Below are 21,294 nucleotides of genomic sequence, written 5' to 3'. Positions count from 1 at the left end.
TAGCGTAGGCTCTGGGGAGAGAAAAAGGAAAGATATGGAGCATGGGCGGACAGACTAGCGGATAGATTTCGACATCTTGGCGGCTTGTTGGAATTGACAGATGGTGCAGAAGCTTTAAGGGATCCAAGCCGTCGGGATGAGTGGCGAATGCGAGCACGGGAGCACTGGAGAGGCCGTCGATGTCAGTACGAGTATACTGGTAATGCCATGGGGTCCGTCTAGTGCATTACTAGGAGCACGATGGAGATGAAGATGCCGTATGTGACGATGCAGTCCGTCTTTGGCAGGGTCGCCATGTGTACTCGTACTGCAGAGGAGAAGAAGGGAAACGTACGTAGGCAGACAGGGTGACGGGAGAGGCACCCACTTGGCGGAGAGGCGATGAATCGAGGGAAAATGGAAGTGCGACCGAACAAGCCTGGATGCGCTAATCAGTTGGACGTCAACTGTCTGCGGCAGTACTCGTACTACAGTAGTAGTCATAGTAGTAGTTAGTACGACGGTAGGAGGATTGCGGACATTGATGATGGAAGCGCTGCTGAAGATGGGCTGGATCGGAGTTTGTGCGTGTCGGGTCCGTATCCTTCCAGAGCTGGACTGGACTGGAGGCTATCGAGGCACACCAAGGTGAGGCGCTGTTTTTAGTGCAGAGATTGCACCAGCCGTTCACTAGCACCTGTGCACATGGCTTGACGTGCATCAAGCTCCATGCATTCAACACGCACTAAAAGAATGAGAAGAGAAGAAAAGGCAGACACGATGGGTACAGACATGCCATGGATATTCAAATATTACATGGATCGATGAAATGGCATTGAGGTCATCACTCCAAGATTTGCGCTCGCAAGTGACTCGAGGTCGCTCCCGGACAAAGGGATGAGAATGAGAGGCGGTACGAGTACTCGTAAGGATTGAGCTTTTTTCGGTGATGCATGGAGGCGCAAAGCAGCAGCTGATGTTCCAGGTACGGGCACAGCCTGCTCCATACATACAGCGCTCGCAGGCATTTGGAACCCGGGCCCGTACAGGTACATGTTCTCATCAATTGCTTGGACGTGCACCTCCATGCTGTGGGCTCGCATGCTCGGCCTCTTTAGGGGGCCTGGCACACCGTCTGGCGGGTCCGAGGCCTTGCCCGGATGTGCACGAAGCGTCCGCGGCCGGATTCCATGTCCTTGCACGTCGCTCGCTGCAGGAATTAAGGGTCAGTCAGGTTGGATTGATACCTAGGTAGCTCCAGCGTTCTGGGTGTGACTCTACGGATCAATTACAGCACTCCGTAGTGATGGATGTTCAGTTCCATGTTCTCTTTTTGGACTTGCAGCTTACTTGCAGCCCACAGTGCCGTGCCGTGCCGTGCTGTGCTGTACATTTGATGTCCATACTGTACGAGTGAACAAGCCCCGAGGCATGTGGCTTTCTCTCCAATGTCATCAAATGTTCAATGTCTTCAAAAGTTCCACTTGACATGTTCAGTTCAGGTTCCAGTCTTCCCGTTGATGGCTTGGGGGCGTGCGGGGCTCGTTTCCCTTGGGACGGTAATGATCTCTCCATCAATGTTAGGCCCAAGTGCTACGGAAGCCCAGGCCCACTTGCTTCGTTTCCATCGTCGACCGGCTGAAGAGTTAAAGCAGGCAACCCGACGCCATCGCTGGGCGGCGTTACTCAACTCGTCCAGCCGGAACTGCCCTATTAGCGGATCGCTGGCACCATCTGAGGCCGAAGCCCAGGAGCGTAGGCTAAGGCGCTTGTGGTCTAGCGATCAATCAATGTCTGGCTACCATCATGTTCCCAGCGCTACGGACGGCCGCCTCGGTTCATCACCTGGGCTGGGCTGGGCTCCAGTAATACTGTATGGATGCCATGATCCCACCAGACACATGCCTGTATACTGTACTGTGCTCCGTACTCCGTAGTGTGGTCATCAATTGCTGCTCCCATCTTTCGGGACCGTCTCCCTCCCTCCCATGCCTCCCATGCCTCCCATGCCTGCCTCCCCCCTCTCTGGCTGGTCTGGCCGGGGGGTCGGGACTGGAGCCCATTGAACTGGTCCCGCCACGCATCCCAGCTTCAGCCATCCCTGGCCTTGTCGCTACCAGCGCCGTGATGAATTGCATCCATGGCGCACCGTGTCTCGGCAAGTGGGTGCTTCGACGGGCGCCCCTACTGTACAGTCCAGGCCAGGGCCTGTATGTACGAGTCCTCGTACAGTAGAGTTCCAGGTGTCTTTGCTGCTGACTGTGCCCCGGCCCGGTACCAGACCAAAGACCTGGAGTTTTTAGCCTTTCGCCGGGCCACCATTAGCTCGGGGCTCACACTTTCAATTTGCTACTGGTCATCAAATGTCAGTGCAGTGCAATGTTCCCTCCAGCCCGCAACATACATCAAGCTTAGCCGCCCCCAATCTCTGGCCCTTTCCTGCTTCCACCCTAAACCATCCCGTCCCATACATATACATTACATGTGCTCGTAGTCAGTCTTCAAGTCTTGTTTGTATTGATACTCACTGCCGCCTCCTCGACATCGCCACTGCCAGTAGTAATCTCTTGGACGAATACATACACCACACTCTATCGCAACAAGGGAGGGAAATCGCCTTCTGCACCGTACCACCACTACCACCACATCTTACCTGGACGACATCTCAACCGGCGGGGACAAAGGGATAAATCATTCACCCAACAGCCATCGACAGCTATTGCGAACCAGTAATCCTGGACTAAACATCTCGCCTGCGAATGCTCTGTTATGAGGTGACCCCTCACCAAGACGGGACGACGACGACGACGACGACACCACCATGGAGCCTGAGCGTACCTCACCAAACAGCGCCTCCAACACCAACGAGGTGATGCCGCCCCAGACACCAGCCATGTCCGGCGCTTTGCCCATTGTCGCTGCCGATCCAGCCTCGGATCTTGCCTCGATGCCTAGACCCAGGGTCCGGGAGCGCCAACAAAGCCAAAACAGCCTTCTCATGGAGCTGCTTTCTCGCCGCATGAGCCGACAGACCCTCTTGCAGCAAAACCAATCCCGCACCCATCAGCCACCTCTCGTTCCACAATCACAGCCGCTCCTGGTTGACAGCATGGATCTTGACCATGACGAAACCCTTGGCACCGACTCTTCGCTGCCCGCGCTGCCGTGTACTCAGAAGATGCGTCCGTCAAGACGATACTCGGCTCTTCCTTATATTGCCCCCGTTGCACCCGAGACCAAGATTGACCCGGACGTTGCCGCCAGAGTCCTTGCCAGGATGCAAGCCAATACGCAAACCGAGTCCATTCCTTCTCCTCCGTCCACAGGCTCATCTTCGGTCCAGGCCATTGAAATCGACCCTACCGAGCTGGCGGAAGACGACATAGAGGCCGACGAGGGCTACGATGAAGGACCTGAAGAATTCCCCTGGTTGGGCGAGAAGCCCTCGAGCGGGCTTACGGGAGCCCTGAGAAACCAAGGCGTCCTCAGCTTCGCCACGTCTGCCGAGGCGGCCATGCGCTGTCCAAAGCTTGTACGAAATGTCCCTCGCATGCGGAAGCGGACGCACAAGAAGAAGGAGCACAGACTCCGGACGTCGAGGGACACGACCCGTGAGCTGAGTCAATCACGGGCGCCCGCAGCGGATGCATCTTGATAACGAGGCAAGGCACGCGCACCCACAAGCAGCTCGTCTGTTATTTCTCCACCTTATCTTATCCTCTTGCCTCTCTCCATCACAGACAACGACTTAGACACGAACATTATGCGGCGTTTTTGGGCATCACATATTGCATTTACTACACGGGATTTCTGGCACAAGCCAGCTCTTCGCTTCTCAAATTGTTGTTTTTACTCTACATTTTAGCGGGTTACAAAAAAAGAAAGATGTCAACGTTTTGACACGTGCTATATACAACGGCGTTTTATTTACATCTCTTTTGTTTTTGATTTTCTTATTTCTCTTGTCTGATTCTTCTTCCAAGCATGCAGAGCATCGGCGCCCTCTTTGCGGTACGCCTCCAGCAACAACAGGAGGGGGGGCACTCACGAGCGACTGTCGACCAGGGTATCGAACAAGTACTCGGGACTGACTCGTCTCGTGCAGGCGGGGATGAAGATGGCGTAACATGGGAGGATCCATCCAGGTGCATCTTGGTAAAGGGACTGGGCACGGCGTTTTTCCGGATATGCAGGCTGGGATGCTTTTTGGGACTGGGAACAATGTGTTGGATGGGACGTGGCCTGACTGGCCGGCGCGTGTGCCATGAATCCCCCACGCGGGACAGGATTGATGCTTGCGTTTGGGTTACAGCACCTGCTCGTACGAGTAGTACAGGTAGTAGTCAATCTCGAATGCGGAGTTGAGGTAGTTGAATGTATATAATAGGTACTGGCTGCTACTGCGGAATACACGCTCGTACAAAGCACATGCTCGTTCACATGGTGTCAACCATTCGTATTGCTCCCTCCACATGTGGTTCTGATTCTGATGGCTGCTTTCTAATGCCATCCGCCTGTATTGTGATTTCCGGTCTCTCTGCTCTGCTCTCTCTCTCTCTGCTCTGCTCTCTCTCTCTCTCTCTCTCTCTCTCTCTCTCTCTCTCTCTCTCTGCGTCTCCCCTCTCTCCCCCTCCCCCCCCCCCCCCCGCTCTGCCCGCCTCCGTCCTCGTACATACATGGACAGGTTATTCCTCGGTCCACGTGGTGCCAGCGTCTATTTGCCCACCTGCGTTTCCACCAAGGTGCAGCCAGGCCAGAATACAGGCCAGAAATCATGCCTCCCCCATTCCCCCCCCCCGGCGCTGAAATCGGCCGCCCCGACGCGGTTGGATCGCAAGTGTCTCCGTCCATCTGACCGGCTGATGCGATACCGCCAGCTTGGACTCGGGACAGGTACCTGCTCCATCCCTCTCCAGCTAGCACTGGTTGTTGGCGCCTCTGTTGTTCTGGTACAGCCGCTGATTGGGCGCCGGACGGACACCGCTGGGCGCCTCTGCTGTAAGTTCTGACAGCTCAGCGGCACCGTTTGGCACCCTGTCCTTGTTAACCTCAAGTGCAAGGCGGTGAGCGCGTACGCTTTGCCGTTGATTTGCCACAAACTCCCTTAGCCGAAGCCAACTTGATTACATCAACGTCCAACTAACTTTGAGCGTCTTCACCTCTTGTTTCCCTTTTATGACAGCGCAGTTTGCTTGCTGCTGCTCAACCCACCCGGTCACTTTTGTCCAATCAGAGGCACCAAGGAGAACGGACCCAACAACCCTGTGGCCGCTGTCACTTGGCCCTTTTGGCGGGCACTCAATTGGGGGTAGGACAACAACGGCCGTTGGATTCGAGATGGCGGCCGGTTCACGGATCGTGTAACTCTAGAGCACAGACATGAGATGGTTGTTTCTTTCGCTTGAGAAACTACCTTGTTTTCTCCTCCACCACGTGCCGATGACGTTTCTTCGCCGCGGGCTTCTTTCTTCCTCTTCTTTTCCCTTTCCCCCTCCCTTCCCATCTCTTTGATGGTCCGTCTGCCCTACTTTGCGAGGATTGAGTGATCCTTGCGAGGCGGGCTACCAATACCGGAGGGTACTGGTATCTATCAAATGGACCGGCAAGCTTCCGGGCTTTGAAAGGGGGGTTCTGAATGACTGCTCCGCACTCGTACATGCCGAGAGATCGACGCCGCGGAACGAAGGAAGAATGACTTCTCTTGTCTTGAGAGACATTCCCCCTGCCTGTCTAAGGGTCCATCGCCCTTTGTGCGCAAACTCGGAAGCAGCTGCCTGGCCCCGCTCAGCCTCATGGTTGCAGGATGGGTTTCTCCCTGTAGGGCGGCTGTTGACTTGGCAATGACATTCGTTGCTGAAACATTACGCACCAGAGTCGCGGGCGTGGCCTTGCTATATTTGCCGGAGCTGGAGCCTACAGCTGCGTCGAGGCGGCAGGGAGAAAGGATTCAGGTTGGCTCTCCATTGCAAAGACCATTCAACAGAAGCTGGCTGGCTGCAAGTGCGCCAGACTGCAGAGCCAAGTCGGCACAGAGCGGCGGGCAAGGGAAACTTGGATGCTGTGCCTCACAGCGGCCGCCATGCAGGGTGGCCAGTGCCATCATCTTATCCGCGCGGTGCCTTGCCTTCGTTTCATCTTGTGTACGACTTTCATTTCTCGATATGCATGTTCGAGGTTCTGGTGCACTGGCCGATCCGAGCGAGCCCGTTGCTACTACCATGTGGTCATATGTCCAGGCACATCTCATGCAAGGTACACCCCACACATGGTGCATGGTGGTTTCGACCGCCAGATCGCGGCGACATATGTCTCTCTCTTTGTCTCGATGCTTTCCTCGCTCCATACTAGTAAGTCTTTGCCAGCTTAGCATCGATCTCGGCGGTGGACCATCAGCTACTCCTACTAGCGAGATGAGCACATGATGAGGCTGGGCTCGTCCGTCTTAATTGTGGCAACAGAGCTGGGGCAAGGCAATGGAATGCGTCGCCACGGCCCCGTGCATTCCTCTTCCGTATGGGGAAAACTCGGCGAGGAACGAAGAGCTATGGTTGCTGTGGTATCTTTCCGGAGAGTTGCTTGGGTTTGGGTTTGGTTTGCGGCATCGCTGTTGAATGTAGATGGGCTGTTTAGTTAATGAATCTGATTGCGCTCCGTGCTTGAGAATGCGATGCACCGACACACACCTCCTCTTTTCCCTCTCTCCTCTCTCTCTCTCTCTCACCAATCCTCTCTCTTCCAACGTCTGCTTCTCTCTACCATCGAGACGCAAACTCCACTCATTCACTTCTCTTGCTCACTCACTCACTCACTCACTCACTCACTCACTCTTGCAGTTAAGCTTTTCGCCCTCTTGTGTGATCGAATCCGGCCAAACACCAAACGGCTCCCCCCCCATACAAACGTTTTGGTTTCACTCCGCCTATATCAAGCCTCCCATCATTGTGATGAACGAATCTGGATACTAGCCGCATCCGTCCACTGATACTGATAATCAACCCGCCACTCCCGAATCCGAGACTGTTGCCACCACGATCACCATTCAATGGCTTTTTGGACGGCGCAGTTCCGGGTCGAGCCCACCGTCGATAGGGAAGCCAGCATGTACTGGCAGGGGACAGACGGGCTGCCGTCTGATGCATCGAGCGATCTATTCGGGCAGTTTGTAGACTTTGACGGGGAGAGTGTTGCCAGGACGCCCGTCGACGATGGCAGGGGCGGCAACTCGACGATAGGGGCCGTACCGGATTCGTTCTTCATGAATCAGGCGGCGACAGGCACTGCCTCTTCGGTCGTCTCGTCGGCAGACGAATTCGACTTCTTTTCCACCACCACCTCTCGCCTTGGGCCGTCTACGTCCGCGGCGAGCCATGGCCTCGACTCCCAAGAGCTTGCTTTCGGAGTAGGAGTAGCTGCCGATCCGGCTACCGGCGGATCTCGTCCCATCAACCATCTCAGTCGCAAGTCCATGTCGGAGACTGAGCTCCAGCGCCTTGAAAACATCTCCCTCTACTCCCCGCAGAAGAACCATTCCTCCGTCTCGCACCCGCCGTCTCCCACGCCGCCCAACACTTCTCTCAGGAGACCAAAGAAGCTGGTTGATGCCCTGTCTTCTACCTTCCGCAAGGCAACCACCACTCTTGGGAGACGGAGCAGAAAGCAGCTGCAACAACAGCAACAGCAACAACAGCACCAACAGCCTCCGATAGAGAGGTCAGCCTCTCCTACACTAGACCATCCTCCCATGGCCATCAAGTCTCGAGCCGCGCGGATGCATAGCATAGCGGCGCAGAGCAGCGTGAGCAGCGTCTCTCACGAGAGCCCCTCGCCCACGTCCTATGACCACGGCGCCTCGAGCTTCATACACGGCTTCTGCGATGACCCTTTCGCTGAGCCGTCGCGGGCATACCACTCTCCCAGCATGCAGTACTACAACCACGGCGGCATGGACCCTGCACCCATTCACTCTTCCAACCGCCGCATCAAGAGCGAGCAGCATCTGTATCAGGCGGCCTCAAACATGATAGGTTCCGCCGCCACCATCGATACCGCCTCGCAAGCCTCGCAACACGGCTGGCAGCAGCAAATGATGGCGGCCTCGGCACCGGAGCCGTGGGGCAGCGCCGACTACGCAGCCGGTCAGGACCCTACCTGGTGGGATCTCAACATCAACGCCAGCATGAACCAGGCGATGCACTCGCAGCACGGGGAGCTGCCGTACGAATACGCCCCGATACCGGACACGGGGGGCGCCGGCCTCATGATTCACATGCCCCAGCCTCGGGGCCCGCAGCCTGCCGCCGTCAACGACATTGGGCTCACCACGCAGACGTATCTGCCGCCGCCGCCGCCCATCCCGACCGACCGCTGCAGCCGGCCTCCGCGAGCCCCGTCGTCTGGAGCCCGGCATCGCAACCTGTCGTCGTCGCCCATGCGCAAGGTCCGCGGGCCCTCGGCCTCGCCCACGCCGGCGCACGCCCAGATGCGCAACCAGTCCCGCCACAGCTCCACGGGGTCCATCTCCTCCGTCCGCAGCGCCTCCGGCCGAGGCCCCGGGTCTGCGCCCAACACGCCGGGGGGCGTCCGCAAGCGCAGGTCGCGAGACGCCGGCGCGGGAGGGGGCGGCATCAGCCTCTCGGGCGACGGCATCGGCTTCGTCAACTTCACGCCCAACGACGGCAGCATCCTGATGACGGGCGTGGCGCCCAGCGGGAGCTCCAAGACCAAGGCCCGGAGGGAGAAGGAGGCCCAGGAGAAGAGGCGGAGGCTGAGCGAGGCGGCGATGAAGGCCGTGGCCGCGGCGGGAGGGGACGTGGATAAGTTGATACAAGAGGGCTTTGTGTTTTAATACATGTACCATATTTCCTCGTCTTTTTCTTTTCTTCATCTCTTCTTTCTTTTCTGCTCTGCTTTTACTGGTTTCATAAGTTTGCTTTATTCCTTCATTCTTTTGTGTGGTTTCCAACGTTTTTTTTTTTTTTTTGGGTAACTTGTACGGGCTGTTTCTATCTGTCCGGTTCTAAAAGAAGGGGATCTCCTGGGATGAGGCGGGTCAAGTTCATCTCATACACAAACACACGATACCACCACTCCTCTCTCAAACACTCTTTTTCTTCACCATCATTTCCTTTATTTCTCTTCATTCTATTCCATCTTATTTACTCCACTAATACTTTTTTTTTTTAATTAAAAGTGCTGCCTATAAAGTGTAGACAACACATTCTTTTTTTTTTTTTTTGCAGGGCCATACATTTCCCTTTGTTTTTTTTTCTCGTCTCCACACCCTCTTTATTCTCATATGTTTTGAAAAAAAAAAGAAATCCTTTGTTATTAGCGATAGCTGGAATAAACAAGGCCGGAAAAAGGATCCTTTGTTTGACGTCTCCCCCCTCTCTTTCGCTTGACTTTGACCAACACCCGATCGACAGTGAGATTCATGCGTCGCAACAGGATGCAAACGGAAGCTCACTTTCTTTGTCTCACTCAACTGTGTACTGGGTAGTGGATAGGTAGTAGATGCCCAAACTTTGAGATATCTGCTACTGTCTACTGCTTTCTGCTATTATCGATGCTTTGTTCTGGTGTCTACTACTATCGCTACTTTTTCTAGCTAGGCAGTTATTGCAACTATGGAGATTCAAGCGATTCTAAAAAAATAGCTTTACATGGGATTAAACGGAGACTAGAAAAAGAAAAGAGAGGGTGGCGGAGAAATGGCAAAGGAATCGTGATACCACAAGTACAACGTCGGATCTAGAGTATTCCCTCCTTGTCGAAGGAATTGTCGCTTTAGCCCTGTCTATTATTTCTTAAGAATAAAAATGCCATATGAAAACGTAATTCCGACTGTTTGTGGACGTGTGGAACCATTTCTTCTCATGGCATCATATCGAATTTGACCTTTATTCTTGTAACATTATCCTACAGCACGAGGAATGAGTCTTCCCAAATGCCCATTAGACCATTGGCCTACTCTGTGTTCACGTAAATGATGAAATGATAAACCCCTAACCTCTGCGTCCTAGCCCCTTATAAATGATCGGCGTATATACAAAGGAGCAGGACCAAAGCGGATCGAACGTAAGATGAAAAAAAAAGCAGTCATTGTACCTCAACGCCAAATACATCCCTACAAACGCCATCATGTCTCCCGGGTTCTTGGTGGCATCAGTTGCCTCCTGCTCGTAACATGGAGTTACCACTGAATCAAGAACCTGCGGGTACCACATAGGACCCCCTGCTACGTCGAAGAGCACATCTAGTGGTCATAACCTGCACCACGTTGCCAGGGGCTGGAGAGAAGAATTGTTCGTTAGCCAAGTCGGGGGGTTTCTGCGTGAAAAAAAATTGCAACGTTGCTTACCTAGCGTTGTGTTGCGACCGATGTCCGCTTGCTGGACTGGCCGTGTTTACCGTCCTTTGCTGTGACAGGGAGACGGCGGAGGCGATCGGATTCGGCGTGCTCTCTCGCAGAGGGCTCGGGCCTCGCTGAGCAGGGTAAAGAGGAATGGCAGCGGCCTGGCCCTGACCGTTAGGATAGAACGAGTTTTGGGAGTTTGTAGCAGAGACGCTGTAAGAGCCAGAAGCCTCGTTGTGCTTTCGAACGTCGCCAGAGGACATGGACTCGTTGTCATCCAGATCAAAACCGCCCTTGTAGCCAGCCTTGTCACCTCGAGCTGTGGCAGCCAGAGCGTCAAGCTCGGTGGTTGCGTTGAGCTGCGACTGCGACTTCATGAAGGAAGCGCGGTCGTCAGACATGAACTGGTATCGCGCATCCGGGTTCTTGCGGATCAGAGAGAATGCGGTGGAGAAAATGACCATGAAGAGCAAGATCAAGGAGAAGGCGGCGTTCAAGATGAAGAGGACGACGCCGACGACGCCGATGACGATCAAGGGGGTATCCAACACATTGGTGAAGATGAAGAGGAAGATGGCGTTGAGGAAATTAATAACACCGATGGCAATGTTGAAGGAATTAGTGCTCTTATCCATCCAAGGACGAAGAACGGAGGCTGCGATAAGGAAGCCGACCTCGATGATGATGAGGGCGATGGCTTGGGTGACACCGCTGCGCTGAGCCAGCGCAATAAACATGGACTTGATGAGCGTGTAAAAGAGAATCGGGATGATGAAGTAGTAAGCTGAGGCGCGGAACTGGACGTAAAGAAATCCCCACTTGTTGAGAGCCTGCGGGTCCGAGAACAAAATGTACGCGGGATTGCGGTGCATGGAGATTGAGCGGCGGGCAATGCGGATAACCTTGCTGGCGCCCCAGGCGAGGGTGAAGAGCGGGCCGAAGAAGAAGAAGACGGCGAGGATAACTTCGGCGGCCGAGTCACGCTGAGTGAACTCCCACAGACAAAGGATAGTCATCTGGGGGAAGCCAATCAGACAGACGCGGAAGAGGACACCCTTGAGGACAGTGATCCATCCGTTTCGGAAGTCAATGAACCGGTCGTTCTTCATGATGCCTCGCTGAGCGAGAATCTCGAGGAAGCCCTTGAAAACAGCAACAGCGCCAGCGATGATGAGGGCGAAGATCCAGAAGAAGACGAGGCCAGTCATGAACAGGTTGGTGCTCTCGATACCGGCCTTGAAAGCGACACGCTGGATGCCAAAGACGACATAGCTTCCGGAACCAGTCATGACGTTGCCGCGCTTCAGAAGCTGGACGGCAGGCTTGGGCATGATGGCGGCGCCGCGCTTGAGGACGCCGAGACCGGCCTGTGCGACCTGAAGGCCTCGCTTTTCCAGCTGAACAGAGACGGTAGTGAGAGAGTCGAAGATGGTGGAAGGCGTACCGCCAGTGGCGCGCTGGTACCAGGTGAAGATGGTCTGCATAAAGCCCACACGGATGATGCCCATGGACCATTGGAAATCTTGGGTCCAGGCTTGCACGATAGGCGGGAGGCGGATACCAGTGAGACCAATGATGGCCTGGGCCTGGAAGTATCCGAATAGCGAGAGAGAATTGGCAGCAACGTGGGCGGCGGTGTTGGAATGACCCAGACCGTTGATGATGGCGGATGAGACGAGGGCCAGGCCGGCGATAACAGCAGTGGCCCACTTAACACCAACGAGGTTGACGGTTTTTCCATTGGAAATGTCGGCCTCGACACACGCAACACTCTCGCCAGTGGTTGTCAGGTTGACGCGAACCTTGACGGTGGCATCCAAGTCGGGAATCTGGTAGGCGATGCCGGGGATTTGAGAAGAGGCGGATGCGCTGACGGGCAAATTAAAGCCAAAGGCGATTTTGCCAGACACCATGGGGCAGAGACCTCGCAGGCCAATGTCGCAAGGGTCAACAGTCTGCCTGAGAAAAGTGTAGCCGTACGCAGACGCCTCAATGTCGAACGAAACTTTGCCCTGGACCGAAGAGGTGGCCACCATGTTGATGCTAGCCGAGTTGTTGGCGGGCGTGTAGACGACATTGAACAGACTGGCCTGTAGAGTCGAATCCTGCTGGCAGAGGTTGAGCGAGTTGGACAAGAGCATCTTTTCCGCGTCGGCCGGCGCCAGCAGTGAAGCCGTCATGGCCAGCAAGGCCAGCGGCGCTCTAAAGAACGACCGCATAGTTGATAATGATTGATGCCGCCTTCTTTTTTCGTTCCTTCTGTCTACCCGAAATGCAAGCGACGATGATATCCGCGGGTCGCTGATGAATCAAGGGCTATTCGGGTTCGTCCTGCAAAGTTGATGACGAGGGGAAAACTGGATGGAGCGGACGGAATACGAGGTCAGCCGTAAGAATGCCGGTGAGCGTGTTTTCCTGCTCTGTCGCTTCCGTCGGCAAATATGAGCTTGAGCGCGACGACACTTGAGCGCCCCGGAAGCAGCGCTTTCGGCGAGTCGGCGATTTCTTGCGACCACGAGAAACGAGATGCTGAAGGGCGCGGTTTCGTGATGCGTGCACGGGTCGATGACGAAATGGGCAGATCTGCGGAGCGAGAGAGATTTCCTGCCCTGGTCGCTTCCGAGACGAGGGCCAGGAACGAGAACAAAGAAGAAGAAGAAAGAAGAAACGTAGCGAACAGTCGCCGACTACCACCGGAATGGCCAACGGACAGCGGGCGATTGAGGGAAACCAAAGCGAATGGATGGTCCTGGGGCAGCGAGCGAGTTGTTGCAGGAGAGAAGAGGGAACATGCAAAGAGGCTTTTGGCTCGCTTGATCTTGTGCCGTTTCCCGCTTTTCCTGGAGACAGATCGCAGCGTTTACAGTGGACGGCTCCAGGGAGCGGGGCGCCAATCAGGGCCTGTGGGCATTACGAGCTTCGGGCTTTACAGGGCTCGAGTTGGGGATGGTACGAGTAGAACCAGCCACCGTGAGCAGCCCTCCAGCCTTTTTTTGCAGAGCTTCAAGGGAGCTGGAGACAAAGAGAGAGAGCTCGACTGCTGGAATTTTGCCTATAATACTTGACAGTTGAGAGACTGCTACTGCTGCTGCTACAGGTTCTGAACTACTGCATCCTGCACGGAGCATCCGCGCGCGCGGGATGGGTCGAGTCGAGCCCAGAATAGAATCACTCACTCCCTTACGAGTATTAGCCAGGCCCCAAACGGGCAAATCGAAGCCATTGAAAGGACCCATACCAGTTGGATGGAGCTTCGCGGCGTTACTCGTGTCGGGCATGCGGGGTACATGCCCTTGGCCCAGCCTCTCCACGCCATCCAAGGTACCGACCCGGCGCATCTCGGGTTCCCCCTCCCCACTGATCACTGGTCGATGGACCCCGTGGAATCCGCCCGGGTAGGGCAAAGAACGAATCCGTTGGTTGCTCGCGAGTCGCTTGCATTTTTTTTTTTTTTTTTACGAGAAAACTTGGATCCGGGATGCTGTAGAACAAACGTCATCGGCGGTGGGCAGATCCCTTGAATGCTTCTGCGCTGTGATGTATGTACCCTTTTTCGTGGTGTTGCCTATCCGGGTAAGATGGATGCTGTTCCAAATTCCCTGTTTGGCTGTCCATCACCACATTGCCTTGGTTGCTTTCCATCGTATTAACTCGTATCAACCGGCCAGGATCCCCCAAAAGATTCAAGTCAAGCCCATCTGATGCTCCTCTGGCACTACCGATAAAGCTAGTCACGTCCCGTCCCTTCACAACAGCCATCTGACACACGCAATCCCGTAGCGCAACCACCTCGATGCATGCGCTCTCCCCCAGGCGGGCTCTTCATTCCAGTCAAAAAGCGCCGGAATGCGTGGCCCCTGTTGTACCTCAAACCCGGAACGATGAAAAACACATTATAGCACGCAAATGAATCCCCTTTCTCCAGCTGCCCAGCCCATCTATTTTCGCTCGCGTTCAAATGTCCATCACATGCTGCTGCTCCCTTCGAATTCATTGCCTTGGCAGCCTCATCGCTCGCCGTGGCGCAGCAAAAAAAGTCAATAATGAAACTACCTAGGCGCCCCCAAATCTCCATTGTGTAAGTACTAATGTACGAGTATACGGAATGAGAACCGAACTTGTCATCTCTGCTGTCTTTCTTTCCAGCTGCTCAGCCTCGTTCGGTTTCCCATCTCGCCCACTGAAGCACGTTCCCCCCCTTGCGAGCAAACAATGATCCCTTCTCCGCAAATCGCTGATCATGGCGTCACATGCACCTGAAATGGGGCGACGTAGGTGGAAATGATTGGGAGCAATTCCAATGCCCGTGAAGCAAACAATAGGCAAGCGGGCAAGCGGAGGGCAGACAAAGTGAGGCCGCAGATGAATAAGTCTGTACGTTGAGTAATATGAGAACCCACCAGCTCATCAAGTGGTCCTTTTATAGGCAAATGCCTAATATTCGGCCAGCACCTAAATTGTGCTATATGACTATAATAGCAGTGAGAAATACAAATGTTATAGCAGTTACTAGAGAAACATAGATATAATAGCAGTCAATGGAGAAATGTAGATATGGTCGGGTAGTAAATATTAGCGAAAATATAGGTTAGTAGCTTGCCATTGATTGCTTCCATCTCAGTATGATGCCATATTCATCAACTGTCTACATGTACCCTACACCAACATCAAAATGATAACCAGGGACTTACCTAAGAACAAATATATCCCATATGATTTGGAAGTTAGACACTGGTAATATACCGAGAGAGAAAAAAAAAACAATGCTCAATTCTTAAAACAGACGCTCGATTGCTTCGTATTTGCCATACACAGTGCCCTGCCTGATCCCACGTAAATGCATCCAAATCTATCTACACAAAAGGCCAAGCCGCCCAAAAACGATTCAACAGAAAAAAGAAACCAAAAAAATCCAAATGTAGCTTAAAGGACATCCCACTGCATATTCCACGGCTGAGTCCCCTGCTTAAGGCTGATGCCGTGCTTGTAATTGCTAATCAGCTCCTCCTGATCCACGCCGCAGTGCTTCTGCCCATCCCGCCCGGCGAACCACCCCAGGCCGTACGTCTTGTACTCGCCAAGCTTCTGCCGCACCTGCGTCGCGGTGAACTTTTCCGTGCCGACAAAGTCGTAGAGCATCTTGCTCTGGTGGATGTACGCCAGCACCGAGGCGATGGTGTTGGGCTGCCGCGGTAAAAAGGCGTGGCGCCGGCGGAAGAAGACGACAAAGGCCACGGCAATCATGTAGAGCAGGATAAAGAGCGACGCGGCGACGGATACGTAAAAGGACTTGACCGTCTCCGTCCCAGAGTTGATTTCCCACGTCTTGTTCCCGTCATTGTAGACTAGCAAAAAGTCGTGTCCGTCAACCGTTGCCAGGCCAGCCACGAGAACGGTCAGGAACTCGGCCATGACACTGCCAAAGCCGACGAAAAACACGAGCAAGTGGCCGTTTACGAGCGCGCGCATCGGCATGTAGCCAAACGGGAGCGCCGTGTAATCCAGGAGCAGCGCCTTGGCCGGCGCGTGCCGCTTGGAGAGGATATAGTAGGGCTCCATCATGCGAACTGCCGTCTCCATGCCGCCCCACGCCATCTTCAAGAGAACAACGAGCACGGTAATGACCCAGGGCGCCTTGTCCGAGACGATGGTGGCGGGCGTGAACAGGAAGACGGGGATAAAGCCCGTAAAGAGGCAGAGCCCGACAATCATGGAGATGATGCCCACCGAGCGAAGCATGACGGGATGAGGGTTTGTAGGGAGGTCGTGGTCATTGGACTGTTCCTTCTCCTTGGAAGTCACGTACGAATCATCGGGCGCGAGGGACGAGTTGCGGAGCACGTAGCGGTTGTACTTGAGGCGGTTGTGGATGTCGCCGTGAGAAGCCGTGTCCATGTCCTTGAAGTCCATGAGAATGTGGCTCACCACGGCCATGGATGCGAGACCAGCAATTCCTCGGACATCGGATATGAGACCGGACCTGCGCGACTGCAAGAGATAGAGCAGGACGCAGCCCAGCACGGCAATCACGCCGAGGGTAGACGTCAAGAGCCGTGACCAAACAGAGGTGAAGCTGAGCGTCTTGTATCCATCGGGGTTGGCCATTCGGTCGGATCGGGATGGGCTGAGCACGACGGCAGCGGCAGCAAACGTCGGCACCAGCGACACGGCCAAGATGGTCGCGATGGACGACACGGCCACGGCAAAGTGGCCCTTCCTCAGAGCCCGAAACGGACGGAAAAAGTTGAAGCTGGTCGCGTAGTCAATGTTGATGGAGTCCGAGGCCACGGCGCCGTCCTCCTTGGAAAGCTGATAGAAGGCTTCCAGGCGCCGCACCTCAAAGTCGGTAAACTGCCACAGGACTCCGAAGATGACGGCCAGCAGCGTGGGCATAAACTTGATGACGAAGAAGATACCCGGCTTCACCTGATCAGGGGATGTGAACTTGACCATGCCACCATTCTTATACATTTGGAACAAGACCTCCTGCATGGCGGCCAGGCCCGCCGAGATGAGGACCAAGGAGATGAGATATGGCCATCGCATGGAGAAGGGCTTCCAGTTGGGCTGTGGATAGAAAGTCTGTGTCGCCTTCTCCTTGATTGAGCCTGCGTACGTCGACTGTCGCATGGTGATGTTGTGCCCCTCAATGTTGCTCAAATCGGCCCCCACCGGCTCTTCCATGATGACCTCGATGACCTCGCCGCGGCGGTTGGCCTCGTCCTGGCCCATATGACGCAGCGTCTCGGCACGATTCAACGGCTTGCCCTGGTTCCGCCGTGAGAATGATCGCGAAAGGCTGCGCTGGACCGCCGGCGCCGCGGAGAAGAGTTGGCCGCTGTGTACCCGAGAGTCGGCGTGGAAACCCTGGCCCAAGCCTCCGGTCAGATTCCCCCTCGCCTCCTCCTCTTGCAGTTTCTTGATGAAGGCGTGGTCGTGCGAGCCAAGCGGCCCGAGTGTTGCCGTGAAATCGAATGCCGGTATGGCGTCGTACTCCTCGTCTTGCTCGTGTATGGCCTCATAACCACCCCGCGATTTCGACATACCGATGGGCGCCGCAGACTTGAGCAGAGACAAATCATACGGTTCCTCCTCTCTGATGCTCTCGGGAACGGTCTGCTGCACCGAAGAGTAGCTGGGTTGCCGGTTCCCCCTGGACAGGCCCCGTGTCGGAGCGTATCCCCCACCACCACCACCGCCGGCACCAGAGTAGGAAAACGAACCAGACCACGAAGACGCTGGCGAATAGCTCCGAGGCAAGTCTCCGTACATGGTCGACGGCACGGAGCTTCGACGGTCATATTCCGACTCCAGCGACACTATGGATTCACGGCCCCGCAGCGGATGAGAGGCATCGTCGTGGCCGTACGGGCTGTTTTCGCCGGCGTCTGAGAGGCCGGACACTTTATGCGCAAGATGCTGGTCTGGAGAAGGCCCCGCCCACGGGTCTCTGAAGGGCTCTCGGCCTTGACGGTTATTATAAGCCATGGCGTTGCGATAGAGTCATGGTCAACGGGGTTGATGGGAGGTGACAAGTGAGAGCTGGAGAAGGTCACCGAAGAGAGCTGTGGCGTTTGCTTTTTTGTGTGTTTGTTTGGCCAAGACGGTGAACGACGGCAATTGGTGTTGCTGTGGTGCTTGTGCTTGCAGCTACGGAAGAAAACCTGGAAAGGAGGCTGCAGCTGCTGGCTGGGGCTGTTGGCTGGGGGGTGGGTTGCAGCGATAAACGATTGGAAGCGTCGGAAGGAGATTGGGGACTCTATCAATATTGCAACGGAGAGCGAAAGGGAAGAAAGAAGAGGAACGAGAGAAGAGAAGAGAAAAAAAGAAAGTGTGGAAGAGAAGAGTACAGAGGTACGAATGGGCAGCTTAGTAGGTCGGCGTATGGAGGATCATCAAAGTCCGCCATCGCCAAACAAAGTCACGGAAGTTGTCAACTGGGCAAGGGTGGGGAATCGAGCTGGGATCGAACAAACACAGCCAAAAGGATGAATAAAACTCACAGAAACCACTAACTAATCAATACTAGCAGAAACCCCCCTGTAATAGGGCTGCGTGGTTGCGTTGCGTTGCGTTTGCCGTTTGCTGGTCATCTGTTCCCGGACTACTCGTAACCCGGTTAGCAGCAGGACGGCAACGAGCTCAGCTCTCCTGCACGATCCCACTTGGCCCGCCCCCAAGAAAAACGACTTCGCCTCGGGAGAGCGTCTATTGCGCCTGATGGCTCCAAAACCTCTCCAAACTAGTACTCGTAATAGCCTGCTGCAGGCCCCCCCCTGGCGCGGTGCGGCGTGTGTGTGGCCTGTGATTGGCCTTGCTTAAGCGGTGGTCGGCATTCTCTGATGGCCACTACAGGATGCAGCGAGCACCCGACAGACCACACACACACACTCTCTCTCTCTCTCTCTCTGCACTGTGATTTGATTTGAGCCTCACGGCGGCCTCCTTGTCCCCTTGGGGCGGAGGCATTCCAAGGGGGGGCGGCAAACCGGCTTCCCGTTCTGCATACATGTACTTTGTTTGCCTTTGCATGTACGCGCGGATCGCAAAACGGTGAGATTATAGTGCCTGCTGCGACAATGGGGGATGATTGTCCAGTCAGTATGAGTAAAGTACGTGCAAGAGGCAAAAAAACGCCAGCGTTCTTTATATATAACTCGGTTCACGTAAGCGCTTTTCAAATAGAATCGCTGATTCAGCCATCTGTCGGAGAGGAGACGGATGTCAACGATCCGCAACTCCCGTCTTATTCTATTAATGTGCGGCAAAAAAACACAAACCCTTTGCTGAGCTAAAATGTGTTCTAGGATTCGAGTTTCCATAACAAGTGACAAGTCCGTGGTCCGTAATCTTCTTTCTTCCCATTGCCGAGAACTCCCAATTCAAATGCCGCGCCAATGTCCCTCCCCCCGAACCAAATGTCGGCGCGATTCCGAGATATATAAACAAAACATATAAAAGGAAATGAAGCTGTTTCATGCAACATGCCAAAAAAAAAAAAAAAAAAAAATAGAAAATAGATGAGATAAAAAAACGGAGGCGAAAAAAAGGGTAGGTTGATTGATGAATTTACAACATCAACAATGCTGACGCAACCAAAGACACGACGCCGGCCCAGCTCAAAACCACACCTCTTGAGCCGCCAACAAGAGCCGAAGCACCGCTCGCCTGCACCTTGCCGCAGCACGTGTTGTTGTACGTGACGTTGTTGAGTCTCGCGGCCGCCTCGAACACGGACCCTGCCGGCGTGCCGTAGTTGTAATAGTCGACGTTGAGGACGTTGGGCGCGCGGCCCCAGGCGGCGCGGCAGTTGTTGGCGGCCAGGCCCACGCTGCCGTAACCCTCGGCCGCGTTGGTCTCGTTGAGCAGCGAGACGGCCGGCACCAGCAGCTCGAGGCTGAAGACGTTGAACTCGGCGTTGAGGTTGTGGTTCATCAGGTAGAGCCGGTCCTCGGCCGCCTCGGTGGACAGGTCCGGGGGGCGCTGGACGGTGCAGGGAAAGGTGCGGTCCACGGGGTCAAAGGGCGTCTCCCACATCTGCGAGAACTCGTCCATCAGCCACGGGTAGGCCGTCTGGTTGGCCTTGTAGTCGAGGAACATGACGACGCGGTTGCCGTGGATGATCATGTTCTCCAGCGTGGGCCAGTCGTCCAGGCTCATGGGGAAGACGGTGGGCACAAAGGTGTACTTGAGGATGCCCGTCTGCTCGATGTAGGGCACGTAGATGGACGGGTCCGAGTAGTTGCCGTTCTCCAGCAGCACGGTGACGACGTCGTACGGGTGGGCGTCGACCCATTCCGCCACCTCGCTCAGCCAGTCGGTGATGGGCCCGGCGTCGAGGAGATCGCACGTCGTGTGGCAAAAGTGCGGCACCGAGCTGTTGGCCGGGAACTGCATCTGGGCCTGCAGGAAACGCACGCCGTCGTCCAGCTGCGTCTTGACGTCCAGCTCCTGGTTCGACCCGGAGTTGCCCGGCCGCACAAAGGGCGAGTTGTGGCAGCCGACCTGCGTGACGTTGCTGAACTTGCGCGTGCACAGCTCGACGTGGTTGTTGCAGGGCTGCGTGTTTGTCGGCTCCGGAGGCCCCGAGGCCGTCGCCGTGAGATTGCCCGCCGTGGTGAGCGAGCCGGTCGGGAAGCTGACGGTGACGGACCCGGAGCTGGACCCGGAGCTGGACCCGGAGTGGGTGGTTCTGGAGCTGGCCGCGCCGGTGAGGGTGATCTTGGAGCGATATGTCGTGTAGGCGCCCGTGGGGACGGGGTCGCCGCCCACACGCTGCGTCTTGGTGCCCTGGTAAAAGGAAAGCCCTGACGTGTCCGAGTACGACACCTTTTGCGCACCGGCGGTCTGCAACAGCAGCGCCAGTGCGCCGAGGGCGGCGTAGGGGACTCTCATCCTGTGACAATGAGTTTGGTGTTGAAAGTCGAGCCTGCGTAAGTCCTCAAGCCTGCCCTTATCCGACCTCTCCCAAGCTGCACAGCCCAAACTCGACACGTTATCTTATCAACAAGATCAAAAGATTCAGTCTCGAACAATGATGTCGACGAATAAGCAAAGAAAAGGGATATTTCCGATGTCCGACAACGGATGCGCGGCGGTATGGAATCACCGGCTGCGAGGACCGGAAGCCGTGCCGAGGGGGCGCTTCCGCCACGGGGGCAATGACAGCTTCGGGCTCGTACTCGCGTGCAGAGTGAAGGAGAAAAAAAAAAGCGGCGATCGGCGGACAGCTCAGAAGCTCATCCACTTTTGGAGCTCGTCGTCGTCATCAAATTGAAGGTGAGCAAGATAAGTCGAGTCGATACAGCCCCCAAATGTGCGTGTCACAGCCACTCTCCACTCGGACGCGGAATAGCACAACCTAGCCAACCAAGTCGGGGATGTTGCTTCGTATTCGAGAGACAGGCCGCAAGACAAGTTTAGAAAGTCGAGGTCAGAATAGCCCGGGATAATCGAGGGGA

At 55.2% G+C, this 21,294-nt stretch overlaps 7 protein-coding genes across 7 annotated transcripts; 3 read left to right on the top strand and 4 right to left on the bottom strand.

Moving 5' to 3' along the window:
• Positions 1-791: 791 nt before the first annotated feature.
• On the bottom strand, positions 792-1,372 carry Triagg1_4524 (uncharacterized protein; the record flags this gene model as incomplete). The annotated part of the gene is made up of 2 exons (XM_062898937.1): positions 792-1,189; positions 1,330-1,372. The coding sequence occupies 2 exons, from the start codon at positions 1,370-1,372 to the stop codon at positions 792-794; spliced, it is 441 nt and encodes a 146-aa protein (XP_062756541.1).
• Positions 1,373-1,769: 397 nt separating this feature from the next.
• On the top strand, positions 1,770-3,634 carry Triagg1_4523 (uncharacterized protein; the record flags this gene model as incomplete). The annotated part of the gene is made up of 3 exons (XM_062898936.1): positions 1,770-1,852; positions 1,917-2,189; positions 2,770-3,634. The coding sequence occupies 3 exons, from the start codon at positions 1,770-1,772 to the stop codon at positions 3,632-3,634; spliced, it is 1,221 nt and encodes a 406-aa protein (XP_062756540.1).
• A 3,387-nt stretch (positions 3,635-7,021) lies between these two features.
• Triagg1_4522 (uncharacterized protein) lies at positions 7,022-8,824 on the top strand (the record flags this gene model as incomplete). The annotated part of the gene is made up of 1 exon (XM_062898935.1): positions 7,022-8,824. One exon carries the CDS (start codon positions 7,022-7,024, stop codon positions 8,822-8,824), a length of 1,803 nt encoding a protein of 600 aa, XP_062756539.1.
• A 1,511-nt stretch (positions 8,825-10,335) lies between these two features.
• Positions 10,336-12,552, bottom strand: Triagg1_4521 (uncharacterized protein; the record flags this gene model as incomplete). Its single annotated transcript, XM_062898934.1, has 1 exon — positions 10,336-12,552. The coding sequence occupies one exon, from the start codon at positions 12,550-12,552 to the stop codon at positions 10,336-10,338; it is 2,217 nt and encodes a 738-aa protein (XP_062756538.1).
• A 222-nt stretch (positions 12,553-12,774) lies between these two features.
• Positions 12,775-13,499, top strand: Triagg1_4520 (uncharacterized protein; the record flags this gene model as incomplete). The annotated part of the gene is made up of 2 exons (XM_062898933.1): positions 12,775-13,282; positions 13,402-13,499. 2 exons carry the CDS (start codon positions 12,775-12,777, stop codon positions 13,497-13,499), a joined length of 606 nt encoding a protein of 201 aa, XP_062756537.1.
• Positions 13,500-15,256: 1,757 nt separating this feature from the next.
• Triagg1_4519 (uncharacterized protein) lies at positions 15,257-17,821 on the bottom strand (the record flags this gene model as incomplete). Its single annotated transcript, XM_062898932.1, has 1 exon — positions 15,257-17,821. One exon carries the CDS (start codon positions 17,819-17,821, stop codon positions 15,257-15,259), a length of 2,565 nt encoding a protein of 854 aa, XP_062756536.1.
• Positions 17,822-19,402: 1,581 nt separating this feature from the next.
• On the bottom strand, positions 19,403-20,728 carry Triagg1_4518 (uncharacterized protein; the record flags this gene model as incomplete). The annotated part of the gene is made up of 1 exon (XM_062898930.1): positions 19,403-20,728. One exon carries the CDS (start codon positions 20,726-20,728, stop codon positions 19,403-19,405), a length of 1,326 nt encoding a protein of 441 aa, XP_062756535.1.
• Between the last annotated feature and the right edge of the window lie 566 nt (positions 20,729-21,294).

The sequence above is a fragment of the Trichoderma aggressivum genome, assembly GCF_033847375.1.
Source record: "Trichoderma aggressivum f. europaeum strain CBS 100526 chromosome Unknown scaffold_014, whole genome shotgun sequence".
In the NCBI taxonomy this organism is placed as follows: domain Eukaryota; kingdom Fungi; phylum Ascomycota; class Sordariomycetes; order Hypocreales; family Hypocreaceae; genus Trichoderma; species Trichoderma aggressivum.
This window is presented reverse-complemented; position numbering and strand designations above follow the sequence as displayed.